This window comes from Oncorhynchus kisutch, unplaced genomic scaffold (assembly GCF_002021735.2).
Source record: "Oncorhynchus kisutch isolate 150728-3 unplaced genomic scaffold, Okis_V2 scaffold3805, whole genome shotgun sequence".
Lineage (NCBI taxonomy): Eukaryota > Metazoa > Chordata > Actinopteri > Salmoniformes > Salmonidae > Oncorhynchus > Oncorhynchus kisutch.
The window spans coordinates 152,501-169,256 of record NW_022265750.1 but is presented as its reverse complement, the minus strand read 5'-3'; the positions used below and the strand labels follow the sequence as shown (position 1 = coordinate 169,256).

Sequence of the window (16,756 nt, the reverse complement as noted above, 5' to 3'; positions counted from 1 at the left end):
CCTGGAATCGAACCAGGGTCTGTAGTGATGCCTCTAACACTGAGATGCAGTGTCTTAGACCGCTGTGATACAGCCTGGAATCGAACCAGGGTCTGTAGTGATGCCTCTAACACTGAGATGCAGTGTCTTAGACCGCTGTGATACAGCCTGGAATCGAACCAGGGTCTGTAGTAACTCCTCTAACACTGAGATGCAGTGTCTTTAGACTGCTGCGATACAGCCTGGAATCGAACCAGGGTCTGTAGTGACTCCTCTAACACTGAGATGCAGTGTCTTTAGACCGCTGCGATACAGCCTGGAATCGAACCAGGGTCTGTAGTGACACCTCTAACACTGAGATGCAGTGCCTTAGACCGCTGCGCCACTCGGGAGCCCAGTATTCCGACAGACGTCTCTTCCCCTGTAGATTATATTTCTCTCTGCACTGAACGATCTCCTCTGTGTTAATTCATTACAGGAGTAATTTGGCTAATACTTATTCCTGTCGATGGTTGAGTCACAAATGGATCCCTACTCCCTACTAAAGTACACTACTATAGGCCTTGATCCCTATGGGTCCTGTACAGGGTGCCATTTGGGAAGCAAGCCTATGTAATCTGTGCACGATAGGACTGTTTCAATGTCAGTGTGCTCGTTGACTGACAGCCTGAGGGGCTAATGGTTCGGCTGGAGGGGCATGCCTGACATGTGCCCGTCATTGGCTGTGTGTTTTGATTGACAGCTTGGGGAGCTAATGGTTCGGCTGGAGGGGCATGCCTGACATGTACCCGTCATTGGCTGTGTGTTTTGATTGACAGCTTGGGGAGCTAATGGTTCGGCTGGAGGGGCATGCCTGACATGTACCCGTCATTGGCTGTGTGTTTTGATTGACAGCTTGGGGAGCTAATGGTTCGGCTGGAGGGGCATGCCTGACATGTACCCGTCATTGGCTGTGTGTTTTGATTGACAGCTTGGGGAGCTAATGGTTCGGCTGGAGGGGCATGCCTGACATGTACCCGTCATTGGCTGTGTGTTTTGATTGACAGCTTGGGGAGCTAATAGTTCGGCTGGAGGGGCATGCCTGACATGTACCCGTCATTGGCTGTGTGTTTTGATTGACAGCTTGGGGAGCTAATGGTTCGGCTGGAGGGGCATGCCTGACATGTACCCGTCATTGGCTGTGTGTTTTGATTGACAGCTTGGGGAGCTAATGGTTCGGCTGGAGGGGCATGCCTGACATGTACCCGTCATTGGCTGTGTGTTTTGATTGACAGCTTGGGGAGCTAATTGCATAGCTGAGACTGTTAATGACATGTCCATGTCATTGGCCGTGTGTGAATGCCTTGTACAGGGGAGGAGCTGGGAGTACATTAGCTAACTTTCCACCGCTGAGTGTCTGTTTAACTTGTCAGGACATGCTTTACATTATGAGCCCCATTCTGTCAGTCTGGCTTTAGGCTCACTGGAAAGTAACTGGGGGAAGAGACTAGCTTGGCTCCTCTGTTTCGGTTACGTTGACGAGGGGCACCACACCAATATCATTATGTTGTGATATTATATTATATGTTGTGTGTTTTATATGCATTGTCTTGATTACATATCCCATATCTGTCCCACCAGAGTAGTGGTCACTGGTCAGTATGGTACGATGGTAACCCCAATGTCTCTGAAACAGGTTTCTATGGATCGACAGCCAATCAAATCAAACTTTGTCACATGCTCTGAATACAACAGGTGTAGACCTTACTGTGAAATGCAAGTCTGTCTGCAGCCCTTACAAGCCCTTAACCAACAATGCAGTTCAAGAAAGAGTTAAGTAAATATTTACCAAATAAAAAAAATATATATATACAGTTGAAGTCGGAGGTTTACATACACTTAGGTTGGAGTCATTAAAACTAGTTTTTCAACCACTCCACAAATTTCTTGTTAACAAACTATAGTTTTGGCAAGTCGGTTAGGACATCTACTTGGTTCATGACACAAGTCATTTTTCCAACAATTGTTTACAGACAGTTTATTTCACTTATAATTCACTGTATCACAATTCCAGTGGGTCAGAAGTTTACATACACTAATCTGACTGTGCCTTTAATCAGCTTGGAAAATTCCAGAAAACATCTCAGTGTTAGAGGATTATGTCAATTGACATAATTTGAGTCATTGGAGGTGTACCTGTGGATTTATTTCAAGGCCTACCTTCAAACTCAGTGCCTCTTTGCTTGACATCATGGGAAAATCTAAAGAAATCAGTCAAGACCTCAGATTTTTTTTAAATGTAGACCTCCACAAGTCTGGTTCATACTTGGGAGCAATTTCCAACCGCCTGAAGGTACCACGTTCATCTGTACAAACAATAGTACGCAAGTATAAACACCATGGGACCACACAGCCGTCATAACGCTCAGGAAGGAGATGCGTTCTGTCTCCTAGAGATGAACGTACTTTGGTGCGAAAAGTGCAAATCAATCCCAGAACAACAGCAAAGGACCTTGTGAAGATGCTGGAGGAAACAGGTACAAAAGTATCTATATCCACACAAAAAAACGAGTCCTATATTGACATAACTTGAAAGGCTGCTCAGCAAGGAAGAAGCCACTGCTCCAAAACCGCCATAAAAAAGAAAAATCGGGTCGCTTGTAAGCCAAAGACCACCATCCCAACCGTGAAGCATGGGGGTGGCAGCATCATGTTGTGGGGGTGCTTTGCTGCAGGAGGGACTGGTGCACTTCACAAAATAGATGGCATCATGAGGATGGACAATTATGTGGGTATATTGAAGCAACATCTCAAGATATCAGTCAGAAAGTTAAAGCTTGGTCGCAAATGGGTCTTCCAAATGGACAATGACCCCAAGCATACTTCCAAAGTTGTGGCAAAATGGCTTAAGGACAACAAAGTCAAGGTATTGGAGTGGCCATCACAAAGCCCTGACCACAATCCTATAGAACATTTGTGGGCAGAACTGAAAAAGCGTGTGCGAGCAAGGAGGCCTACAAACCTGACTCAGTTACACCAGCTCTGTCAGGAGGAATGGGCCAAAATTCACCCAACTTATTGTGGGAAGCTTGTGGAAGGCACCCCGAAACGTTTGACCCAAGTTAACCTTTTTAAAGGCAATGCTATCAAGTACTAATTGAGTGTATGTAAACTCCTAACCCACTGGGAATGCGATGAAAGAAATAAAAGCTGACATAAATCATTCTCTCTACTATTATTCTGACATTTCACATTCTTGAAATAAAGTGGTGATCCTTAACTGACCTAAGACAGGGAATTTTTCAGGGAATTCCCCTTAAATGTCAGGAATTGTGAAAAACTGAGTTTAAATGTATTTGGCTAAGGTTTATGTAAACTTCCGACTTCAACTGTAAGTGAAAGAAACACATTAAAATAACAATAACAATGCAATCTACAGGGGGTACCGGTACCTAGTCAATGTGCGGGGGTAGTCGAGGTAGTTTCTACATGTAGGTAGGGCTGAAGTCACAATCCCCATCAAGAACCTGTGAGGAGATAAAGCACCATACCTGAAGAATGTTTCAGACAATATGATGTCACAATAAGGATACTTATCACCCACTATGCAGGTTTATTTCAGACAATATGATGTCACAATAAGGATACTTATCACCCACTATGCAGGTTTATTTCAGACAATATGATGTCACAATAAGGATACTTATCACCCACTATGCAGGTTTATTTTAGACAATATGATGTCACAATAAGGATACTTATCACCCACTATGCAGCTTTATTTCAGACAATATGATGTCACAATAAGGATACTTATCACCCACTATGCAGGTTTATTTTAGACAATATGATGTCACAATAAGGATACTTATCACCCACTATGCAGCTTTATTTCAGACAATATGATGTCACAATACGGGATACTTATCGTCATGGTTTATTTTGACAATGGAGACAGTTACCACTTAGCTGTCTGTCTTACATTTAACTGATTGTTAGGTCGCAGTTTTTATCTTTTAACAACAAAATCATGTCATTTTATCTAGTTCAGATTTCTCTCAAAGTTTCTTGTTACTCTCTTGGTTTTTTATTAGTGGATCATATGATACAATGTGACTCAGGATTTCTAAGTGAAGATAAAATGATCTGGAATAATGTCTTGATTCTGCCACTGCAGATGCACGGTCTTGCAGTGTAATTGATCCGTTTCATTCTAATAGATGGAGCGACTAGCGCTGGGCTCAGCAGGTGTTCAGCATCAGTGCTCCACTCAGTCTCACTCCTAATGAATACACTCCAGTTTTATAGCTGCAAGGCAAGAAGGGCATTGTGCAACCTAACCTTTGACCCTTGTGAATAGTTGTATCTTGCAATGCAGAAATGGCTCATTTCCACTGATGGTGTTGCTATCTGTTTGGTACTGTACCTTGGAAACCACTGATGAACCAGGAACGGAAATGGTGAACAGAAATTGGGCTATTATTTTTATGTTTTTTAAAGGTTGAAATACAGCTGGGAATAGTCTCCATAATGTGAAGATGTAAATTAAGGATCTGAAGAGGGTATTGACCGAACTAATAGCCCAGTAAAGATGCCTGTGATTAACAAGACAAATGACTCCTAATGCTATTCTACCATTCTACAGTAGTCTAGTCATCCTAGTGTTAATGCTATTCTACAGTAGTCTAGTCAGCCTAGTGTTAATGCTATTCTACAGTAGTCTAGTCAGCCTAGTGTTAATGCTATTCTACAGTAGTCTAGTCAGCCTAGTGTTAATGCTATTCTACAGTAGTCTAGTCAGCCTAGTGTTAATGCTATTCTACCACTATACAGTAGTCTAGTCAGCCTAGTGTTAATGCTATTCTACAGTAGTCTAGTCAGCCTAGTGTTAATGCTATTCTACCACTATACAGTAGTCTAGTCAGCCTAGTGTTAATGCTATTCTACAGTAGTCTAGTCAGCCTAGTGTTAATGCTATTCTACAGTAGTCTAGTCAGCCTAGTGTTAATGCTATTCTACAGTAGTTTAGTCAGCCTAGTGTTAATGCTATTCTACCAGTATACAGTAGTCTAGTCAGCCTAGTGCTCCTGAGTAAGGGGGTCAGCCCAGTGCTCCTGAGTGAGGGGGTCAGCCCAGTGCTCCTGGGTAAGGGGGTCAGCCCAGTGCTCCTGGGTAAGGGGGTCAGCCCAGTGCTCCTGAGTGAGGGGGTCAGCCCAGTGCTCCTGGGTAATGGGGTCAGCCCAGTGCTCCTGGGTAAGGGGTTCAGCCCAGTGCTCCTGGGTAAGGGGGTCAGCCCAGTGCTCCTGAGTGAGGGGGTCAGCCCAGTGCTCCTGGGTAAGGGGGTCAGCCCAGTGCTCCTGAGTGAGGGGGTCAGCCCAGTGCTCCTCAGTAAGGGGGTCAGCCCAGTGCTCCTGGGTAAGGGGGTCAGCCCAGTGCTCCTGGACTCTGTGTGCTCTGCTCCCGATGAACAGCTATCTACCCCCAGTAACAGTCCATGTCAAAGAGACCATTGTGACGTCTAATGTTAGACACTACTGTCTGTCTGTGTGTCTGTGGAGGCCAGGGGGTCCCTTCCCTGTTGTTTGGCTGTCTGAATGAACAATGCTTTCTGCTCTGCATGTATGACCCAACCAATGCAGGTTTAGTTATATACTGTAGAGCAGGTTGTATGTTATAACAGGTTTAGTTATAGATAACAGGTTGTATGATGACACACTATACCAGTATATAATATATTAGTAGTAGTATTATTACAGTATATAATATATTAGTAGTATTATTATTACAGTATATAATATATTAGTATTAGTATTATTACAGTATATAATATATTAGTAGTATTACAGTATACCAGTATATAATATATTAGTAGTATTATTATTACAGTATACCAGTATATAATATATTAGTATTATTATTATTATTACAGTATATAGTATATTGGTAGTATTACTATTACAGTATACCAGTATATAATATATAAGTAGTATTACAGTATACCGGTATATAATATATTATTATTATTATTATTATTACAGTATATCAGTATATAATATATAAGTATTATTACAGTATACCGGTATATAATATATTAGTATTATTATTATTATTACAGTATATCAGTATATAATATATAAGTATTATTACAGTATACCGGTATATAATATATAAGTAGTATTACAGTATACCGGTATATAATATATAAGTATTATTATTATTACAGTATATAATATATTAGTATTATTATTATTATTACAGTATACCAGTATATAATATATTAGTATTATTATTATTACAGTATACCAGTATATAATATATAAGTAGTATTACAGTATACCGGTATATAATATAGTAGTAGTAGTATTATTACAGTATACCAGTATATAATATATTAGTAGTGTTAGTATTACATTGTACCAGTATATAATATATTAGTATTATTATTATTACAGTATATAATATATTAGTAGTATTAGTATTACAGTATATCATATATTAGTAGTATTATTATTACAGTATACCAGTATATAATATATTAGTAGTATTATTATTACAGTATATCATATATTAGTAGTATTATTATTACAGTATACCAGTATATAATATATTAGTAGTATTATTATTACAGTATATAATATATTAGTAGTATTAGTATTACAGTATATCATATATTAGTAGTATTATTATTACAGTATATCATATATTAGTAGTATTATTATTACAGTATATCATATATTAGTAGTATTATTATTACAGTATACCAGTATATAATATATTAGTAGTATTATTATTACAGTATATCATATATTAGTAGTATTATTATTACAGTATACCAGTATATAATATATTAGTAGTATTACAGTATACCGGTATATAATATATTAGTAGTAGTATTATTACAGTATACCAGTATATAATATATTAGTAGTATTACAGTATACCGGTATATAATATATTAGTAGTAGTATTATTACAGTATACCAGTATATAATATATTAGTAGTATTATTATTACAGTATTCCAGTATATAATATATTAGTAGTATTATTACAGTATATAATATATTAGTAGTAGTATTGTTACAGTATAATAGTATATAATATATTATTAAAAGTATTATTACAGTATACCAGTATATAATATATTATTAGTATTATTACAGTATATAATATATTAATAGTATTAGTATTACAGTATACCGGTATATAATAAATGAGTAGTAGTATTACTACAGTATACCTGTGTATAATATATTAGTAGTATTACAGTATACCAGTATATAATATATTAGTAGTAGTATTATTACAGTATACCAGTATATAATATATTAGTAGTAGTATTATTACAGTATATCAGCATATAATATATCGATAGTATTATTAGTATTACAGTATACCGGTATATAATAAATTAGTAGTAGTATTATTACAGTATATAATATATTAGTAGGTGTAGCATTATTACAGTATGCCAGTATATAATATATTAGTAGGTGTAGCATTATTACAGTATACCAGTATATAATATATTAGTAGTATTATTATTACAGTATACCAGTATATAATATATTAGTAGTATTACATTGTACCAGTATATAATATATTAGTAGTATTATTATTACAGTATACCAGTATATAATATATTAGTAGTATTATAGTATACCGGTATATAATATATTAGTAGTATTATAGTATACCGGTATATAATATATTACTATTATTACAGTATACCAGTATATAATATATTAGTAGTATTACAGTATACCAGTATATAATACATTAGTAGTATTATTATTACAGTATACCAGTATATAATATATCGATAGTATTATTATTACTATTACCGTATTTCTACCTATTATTTTGACCTCGTAGTGACAATATCATTTACTGCATAAATGTGTTCCATTCGGTAAAATCTTCTGTAAACACTGCATATACTGTAAATTCTCTGTTGGGCGTAATTAATTTAACGAATGACTGGCTCACCTATAGGACACACATGGGGTGACACCATGGCCCTCCGGCTAGACTTGCCACACGTACTGATCCATCCCAGCTCCTGCACTGCAACACTGCTGCATGGCCAGCCGGTAATAACTCACTGAGGCCTGATGACAGCCTGTATGGCATCTCATGTCAAATGGATGCTTCAGCCTCTCTGTTAGAGCTCCAGTTAGGTTGGGGGTTTTCAGTTTTCACTCAGCGGTATGGCCTGCTGTTCTACTGTTGATCTCAGGGAAGTCCATTTTAGGACAGACAGACAGAGACAGACAGACAGAGACAGACAGACAGACAGAGACAGACAGACAGAGACAGACAGACAGACAGAGACAGACAGACAGACAGAGAGACAGAGAGACAGAGAGATAGAGAGATAGAGAGATATCATTCATCATTACTTTGAAGCTGCCAAGGCTCTCAGGGAGACTTGAGGGGCAAATCTTGGAGGCCATATGGCTGGAGCTGTTACAAACTAATATATAGGCCTGTAGACTCTACAGACAGGGACAGGAGTTATGCTGGTTTACATGGCCTGTAGACTCTACAGACAGGGACAGCAGTTATGCTGGTTTACATGGCCTGTAGACTCTACAGACAGGGACAGCAGTTATGCTGGTTTACATGGCCTGTAGACTCTACAGACAGGGACAGGAGTTATGCTGGTTTACATGGCCTGTAGACTCTACAGACAGGGACAGCAGTTATGCTGGTTTACATGGCCTGTAGACTCTACAGACAGGGACAGGAGTTATGCTGGTTTACATGGCCTTGCTGGATGAGAGCTTAGAGTAGACAGCAGAGGATAGTTATAACATCTGTAGACTAACAGAGGATAGTTATAACATCTGTAGACTAACAGAGGATACAGTTATAACATCTGTAGACTAACAGGATAGTTATTACATCTGTAGACAACAGAGGATAGTTATAACATCTGTAGACTAACAGAGGATACAGTTATATCATCTGTAGACTAACAGGATAGTTATAACATCTGTAGACTAACAGAGGACAGTTATATCATCTGTAGACTAACAGAGGATACAGTTATAACATCTGTAGACTAACAGAGGACAGTTATATCATCTGTAGACTAACAGAGGATACAGTAATAACATCTGTAGACTAGCAGAGGATAGTTATAACATCTGTAGACTAACAGAGGACAGTTATATCATCTGTAGACTAACAGAGGACAGTTATATCATCTGTAGACTAACAGAGGATAGTTATAACATCTGTAGACCAACAGAGGATACAGTTATAACATCTGTAGACCAACAGAGGATACAGCTATTACATCTGTAGACCAATCCAGCCATGTAGAATGGGGCGGCAGGTTGCCTAGTGATTAGAGCAATGGACTAGTAACCGTAAAGGTTGCAAGATCGAATCCCCGCGCTGACAAGGTAAAAATCTGTCGTTCTGCCCCTGAACAAGGCAGTTCGGGTGTACACTGTTCCTAGGTAGGCTGTCATTGTAAATAAGAATTTGTTCTTAAACTGACTTGCCAAGTTAAATACAGGTTAAAATAAAATATGAATGTGTGAATGAATGTGTGAATGAATGTGTGAATGAATGTGTGAATGAATGTGTGAATGAATGTGTGAATGAATGTGTGCCAATGGTTTAATTGAGACTATCTTTAGGTCTGCCCTGGAGAAGAGAAGTCACACCCCTCCCTCCCTCCCTCCCTCCCTCCCTCCCTCCCTCCCTCCCTCCCTCCCTCCCTCCCTCCCTCCCTCCCTCCCTCCCTCCCTCCCTCCCTCCCTCCCTCCCTCCCTCCCTCCCTCCCTCCCTCCCTCCCTCCCTCCCTCCCTCCCAATAGTCATTCCTTCCCTCCCTCCCATTAGTCCCTCCCTCCCATTAGTCACACCATCCTTCCCATTAGTCACACCCTCCCTCCCATTAGTCATACCCTCCCTCCCTCCCATTAGTCACTCCCTCCCATTAGTCACTCCCTCGCCCTCTCCCCCCTCTCTCCCTTCCATTAGTCACTCCCTCCCTTGCATTAGTCACACCCTCCCTCCCTCCTCCCATTAGTACTCTGTAATCTGTTGTTTGTCTAGCCATGCATACAGTACATTGGATCCTCTGTAGTGGTCCGTTCTGGTGCAGGGCTATTTGTGGTTGGTGTGCCTGGAGCAGCACCTGTCAGTCAGTGTTAAAGTGGTGGGAGAGACTCAATATGACCCCAAATAAACCCGTGGGTTACTAGGGGGACACGTACTATGTAGTATGACTTAGAGCCAGTGGGAACTCCTCTGCATGTAGGCTAGATATCAAGTCAGGAGGGGTCAGGAGACATATACTATGTAGTATGACTTAGAGCCGGTGGGAACTCCTCTGCATGTAGGCTAGATATCAAGTCAGGAGGGGTCAGGAGACACATACTATGTAGTATGACTTAGAGCCAGTGGGAACTCCTCTGCATGTAGGCTAGATATCAAGTCAGGAGGGGTCAGGAGACACATACTATGTAGTATGACTTAGAGCCGGTGGGAACTCCTCTGCATGTAGGCTAGATATCAAGTCAGGAGGGGTCAGGAGACACATACTATGTAGTATGACTTAGAGCCAGTGGGAACTCCTCTGCATGTAGGCTAGATATCAAGTCAGGAGGGGTCAGGAGACACATACTATGTAGTATGACTTAGAGCCGGTGGGAACTCCTCTAGATATCAAGTCAGGAGGGGTCAGGAGACACATACTATGTAGTATGACTTAGAGCCAGTGGGAACTCCTCTGCATGTAGGCTAGATATCAAGTCAGGAGGGGTCAGGAGACACATACTATGTAGTATGACTTAGAGCCGGTGGGAACTCCTCTGCATGTAGGCTAGATATCAAGTCAGGAGGGGTCAGGAGACACATACTATGTAGTATGACTTAGAGCCGGTGGGAACTCCTCTGCATGTAGGCTAGATATCAAGTCAGGAGGGGTCAGGAGACACATACTATGTAGTATGACTTAGAGCCAGTGGGAACTCCTCTGCATGTAGGCTAGATATCAAGTCAGGAGGGGTCAGGAGACACATACTATGTAGTATGACTTAGAGCCGGTGGGAACTCCTCTGCATGTAGGCTAGATATCAAGTCAGGAGGGGTCAGGAGACACATACTATGTAGTATGACTTAGAGCCAGTGGGAACTCCTCTGCATGTAGGCTAGTTATCAAGTCAGGAGGGGTCAGGAGACACATACTATGTAGTATGACTTAGAGCCGGTGGGAACTCCTCTGCATGTAGGCTAGATATCAAGTCAGGAGGGGTCAGGAGACACATACTATGTAGTATGACTTAGAGCCGGTGGGAACTCCTCTGCATGTAGGCTAGATATCAAGTCAGGAGGGGTCAGGAGACACATACTATGTAGTATGACTTAGAGCCGGTGGGAACTCCTCTGCATGTAGGCTAGATATCAAGTCAGGAGGGGTCAGGAGACACATACTATGTAGTATGACTTAGAGCCGGTGGGAACTCCTCTGCATGTAGGCTAGATATCAAGTCAGGAGGGGTCAGGAGACACATACTATGTAGTATGACTTAGAGCCGGTGGGAGCTCCTCTGCATGTAGGCTAGATATCAAGTCAGGAGGGGTCAGGAGACACATACTATGTAGTATGACTTAGAGCCGGTGGGAACTCCTCTGCATGTAGGCTAGATATCAAGTCAGGAGGGGTCAGGAGACACATACTATGTAGTATGACTTAGAGCCGGTGGGAACTCCTCTGCATGTAGGCTAGATATCAAGTCAGGAGGGGTCAGGAGACACATACTATGTAGTATGACTTAGAGCCGGTGGGAGCTCCTCTGCATGTAGGCTAGATATCAAGTCAGGAGGGGTCAGGAGACACATACTATGTAGTATGACTTAGAGCCGGTGGGAACTCCTCTAGATATCAAGTCAAATCAAACTTTATTTGTCACATGTGCTGAATACAACAAGTATTGACTTTACCGTGAAATGCTGAATACAACAAGTGTAGACTTTACCGTGAAATGCTGAATATAACAAGTGTAGACTTTACCGTGAAATGCCGAATACAACAAGTGTAGACTTTACCGTGAAATACTGAATACAACAAGTGTAGACTTTACCGTGAAATACTGAATACAACAAGTATTGACTTTACCGTGAAATGCTGAATACAACAAGTATTGACTTTACCGTGAATGCTGAATACAACAAGTATTGACTTTACCGTGAAATGCTGAATACAACAAGTGTCGACTTTACCGTGAAATGCTGAATACAACAAGTGTCGACTTTACCGTGAAATGCTGAATATAACAAGTGTAGACTTTACCGTGAAATGCCGAATACAACAAGTGTAGACTTTACCGTGAAATACTGAATACAACAAGTGTAGACTTTACCGTGAAATACTGAATACAACAAGCATTGACTTTACCGTGAAATGCTGAATACAACAAGTGTAGACTTTACTGTGAAATACTGAATACAACAAGTGTCGACTTTACCGTGAAATACTGAATACAACAAGTGTAGACTTTACCGTGAAATACTGAATACATCAAGTGTAGACTTTACCGTGAAATACTGAATACAACAAGTGTAGACTTTACCGTGAAATACTGAATACAACAAGTGTAGACTTTACCGTGAAATACTGAATACAACAAGTGTAGACTTTACCGTGAAATATTATATTTCCCGTATTTACAAGCCCTTAACCAACAGTGCAGTTCAAGAAAGAGTTAAGAAAATAATGACCAAGTAGACTAAAATAAAAAGTAACAATAAAATAACAATAACGAGGCTCTATACAGGGGGTATCTGTACTGAGTCAGTGTGGAGGCTCTATACAGGGGGTATCTGTACTGAGTCAGTGTGGAGGCTCTATACAGGGGGTATCTGTACTGAGTCAGTGTGGAGGCTCTATACAGGGGGTATCTGTACTGAGTCAGTGTGGAGGCTCTATACAGGGGGTATCTGTACTGAGTCAGTGTGGAGGCTCTATACAGGGGGTATCTGTACTGAGTCAGTGTGGAGGCTCTATACAGGGGGTATCTGTACTGAGTCAGTGTGGAGGCTCTATACAGGGGGTATCTGTACTGAGTCAGTGTGGAGGCTCTATACAGGGGGTATCTGTACTGAGTCAGTGTGGAGGCTCTATACAGGGGGTATCTGTACTGAGTCAGTGTGGAGGCTCTATACAGGGGTTATCTGTACTGAGTCAGTGTGGAGGCTCTATACAGGGGGTATCTGTACTGAGTCAGTGTGGAGGCTCTATACAGGGGGTATCTGTACTGAGTCAGTGTGGAGGCTCTATACAGGGGGTATCTGTACTGAGTCAGTGTGGAGGCTCTATACAGGGGGTATCTGTACTGAGTCAGTGTGGAGGCTCTATACAGGGGGTATCTGTACTGAGTCAGTGTGGAGGCTCTATACAGGGGGTATCTGTACTGAGTCAGTGTGGAGGCTCTATACAGGGGTTATCTGTACTGAGTCAGTGTGGAGGCTCTATACAGGGGGTATCTGTACTGAGTCAGTGTGGAGGCTCTATACAGGGGGTATCTGTACTGAGTCAGTGTTGCAGGGGTACAGGTTAGCTGAGGTCATTTCTACATGTAGGTAGGGGTGAGGTGACTATGCATAGATAATAAACAGCAAGTAGCAGCAGTGTACAAAATCAGAAGACCTGACCCGACCTACAGTCTCTACAACCTACTGTAACAATGGATCTCCCTCATCTAAAGTGACAGCACAGTATGAATCCTCGGGCATAACATCAAATCTTTCAGCATTTCAGAACACTGTCTCGAGTCCATCTGACTGAATGTGTTCTGAGTGGTTTTGCTGATGGGCTGTGAGTGTCTGTGATGTCTGATGTTGCTCTGTCTGGTGTCTATCCGTCCGTCCATCAAGGTTTTCTCTAGTGAATGAGACTTCACCCTCTCCCTCTTACCCCCCCCCCCTCTCTCCCTCTCTCTCTCCCTCTCTCTCTCTCTCCCTCTCTCTCTCCCTCTCTCTCTCCCTCTCTCTCTCCCTGTCTGTCTGTCTGTCTGTCTGTCTGTCTGTCTGTCTGTCTGTCTGTCTGTCTGTCTCTCTCGCTCTCTCGCTCTCTCTCTGTCCGTCACCCTCTCTCTCCCTCTCTCTCGCTCTCGCTTTCTCTCCATCCGTCCATCCCCCTCTCTCTCCCACTCTCTCTCCCTCTCTCTCTCTTTCTTTCTCTCTCTTTCTCTAGGTTAGTAAGCTGGAGAGAGAGAAGAGCCATGAGGTGAGACATGAGCAACACAAGTCTACAGTGGTGGTGACTGAGCTGAAGGCCAAGCTCCACGAGGAGAAGACTAAGGAGCTCCAGGGGCTCAGGGAGACGCTGCTACGGACCCACGAGCTGGAGCTGATGAGGGTTATCAAGATCAAAGACGGAGAGATCCAGAGACTACAGGCGCTGGTTAATGCGCTGCGAGATGGATCCACAGACAAGGTACCATACAATACAACTTCATTGTCAAAATTGGAATCGGAAGTTCATATTTTTGCTGTCTTATATTATTCCCAGTCCCCTGGACACCACTGAGACACACACACAGGAGAGAATGGGAGCCCCCTGGACACCACTGATACACACACACACACACACACAGGAGAGAATGGGAGCCCCCTGGACACCACTGATACACACACACAGGAGAGAATGGGAGCCCCCTGGACACCACTGATACACACACACACACACAGGAGAGAATGGGAGCCCCCTGGACACCACTGATACATACACACACATGAGAGAATGGGAGCCCCCTGGACACCACTGATACGTACACACACAGGAGAGAATGGTAGCCCCCTGGACACCACTGATACACACACACACAGGAGAGAATGGGAGCCCCCTGGACACCACTGATACACACACACACACAGGAGAGAATGGGAGCCTTCTGGACACCACTGATACATACACACACACAGGAGAGAATGGGAGCCCCCTGGACACCACTGATACACACACACAGGAGAGAATGGGAGCCCCCTGGACACCACTGATACACACACACAGGACAGGCTAGATACAGCACAGGTTCAGCTGCAGTGCAGCATCCTGGGAGATGTTTAGGTGGTATTTGATTTTAGTAATGTTCTGATACAAGCAGCCAGACAGTAGCCAGTCCAGTCCATCAGGGAACCTACGGCGGACATTGTGGTTACTGGTCCACCACTCTAACCTCCGGGTAACCTACCCTCCCTGTCAGGTGAAGACGGCTCTGTTTGCGGAGGCACGTGAGGAGGCCAGGCGTGGTTTTGAGGGGGACAGGAGCAGACTACAGCAGGAGATCTATGAGCTGAAGGGCATGAAGAGACAGATGGAGGAAGCTCTGAACTTGGCCGTCCAGGCAGACAAGACCAAGGCTGCTGAGATACGGTCCGTCTATCATGTACACCAGGAGGAGATCACCCGCATCAAGAGGGAGTGTGAGAGGGAGATACGCAGACTGGTGAGAGGGATTTATACTCTTCATCACAGACACACACATACACGCACAGACACACACACACACACACACACACACACACACACACACACACACACACACACACACACACACACACACACACACACACACACACACACACACACACACACACACACACACACACACACACACACACACACACACACACACACACACACACACACACACACACACACAGTAGAGTAGACCTCATTGCTTTATAAACTGTACATGTTATTTACAGTCCCATGATCCCTTCTGAATGAGAGTGTAATGTGTAATGGAGGGCTGTTAACATGGCGTTTACTGTAATGGGCTTTAATGGGCTGTAGTGAGTAGAGATCAGGTGACCTGTGAGGAGAGCTCAGAGATCGTCCCTACATAGGGAACTACTTTTGGCCAGAGCTCTATTGGTTCTGGTCGAAGTAGTGAACTACATAGAGAATAGGGTGTCATTTGGGATGCACTCTGATGTACTGAGCTCCAGGAGGTCTGGGCACCACTTTCCCTATAGTCTGGTTCACTCATCCATAGTGACATATCAATGTATACACTCCTGAATAGAAATAGCAATAGGCTATCACTGCCCTATACTGCCTCAGCAATAGGCTAGCACTGCCCCAATACTGCCTCAGCAATAGGCTAGCACTGCCCAATACTGCCTCAGCAATAGGCTAGCACTGCCCCGATACTGCCTCAGAAATAGGCTAGCACTGTCCTAATACTTCCTCAGCCATAGGCTAGCACTGTCCTAATACTGCCTCAGCAATAGGCTAGCACTGCCCCAATACTGCCTCAGCAATAGGCTAGCACTGCCCCAATACTGCCTCAGCAATAGGCTAGCACTGCCCCAATACTGCCTCAGCAATAGGCTAGCACTGCCCCAATACTGCCTCAGCAATAGGCTAGCACTGCTCCGATACTGCCTCAGAAATAGGCTAGCACTGTCCTAATACTGCCTCAGCCATAGGCTAGCACTGTCCTAATACTGCCTCAGCAATAGGCTAGCACTGCCCCAATACTGCCTCAGCAATAGGCTAGCACTGCCCCAATACTGCCTCAGCAATAGGCTAGCACTGCCCCAATACTGCCTCAGCAATAGGCTAGCACTGTCCTAATACTGCCTCAGCAATAGGCTAGCACTGTCCTAATACTGCCTCAGCAATAGGCTAGCACTGCCCCGATACTGCCTCAGCAATAGGCTAGCACTGCCCCAATACTGCCTCAGCAATAGGCTAGCACTGCCCCAATACTGCCTCAGCAATAGGCTAGCATTGCCCTAATACTGCCTCAGCAATAGAATAGCACTGCC

At 42.8% G+C, this 16,756-nt stretch overlaps 1 protein-coding gene across 8 annotated transcripts in view; it reads left to right on the top strand.

The window, feature by feature from the left end:
* The window catches only part of jakmip3 (Janus kinase and microtubule interacting protein 3), an 81,905-nt gene that overhangs the window by 26,484 nt on the left and 38,665 nt on the right, over positions 1–16,756 (top strand). For all 8 annotated transcript variants that reach the window (XM_031820972.1, XM_031820971.1, XM_031820970.1 and 5 more), the window contains exons 3-4: positions 14,172–14,414; positions 15,184–15,426. In XM_031820972.1, coding sequence (XP_031676832.1) covers positions 14,172–14,414; positions 15,184–15,426 — 486 coding nt within the window. The remainder of the gene's footprint in view (positions 1–14,171; positions 14,415–15,183; positions 15,427–16,756) is intronic.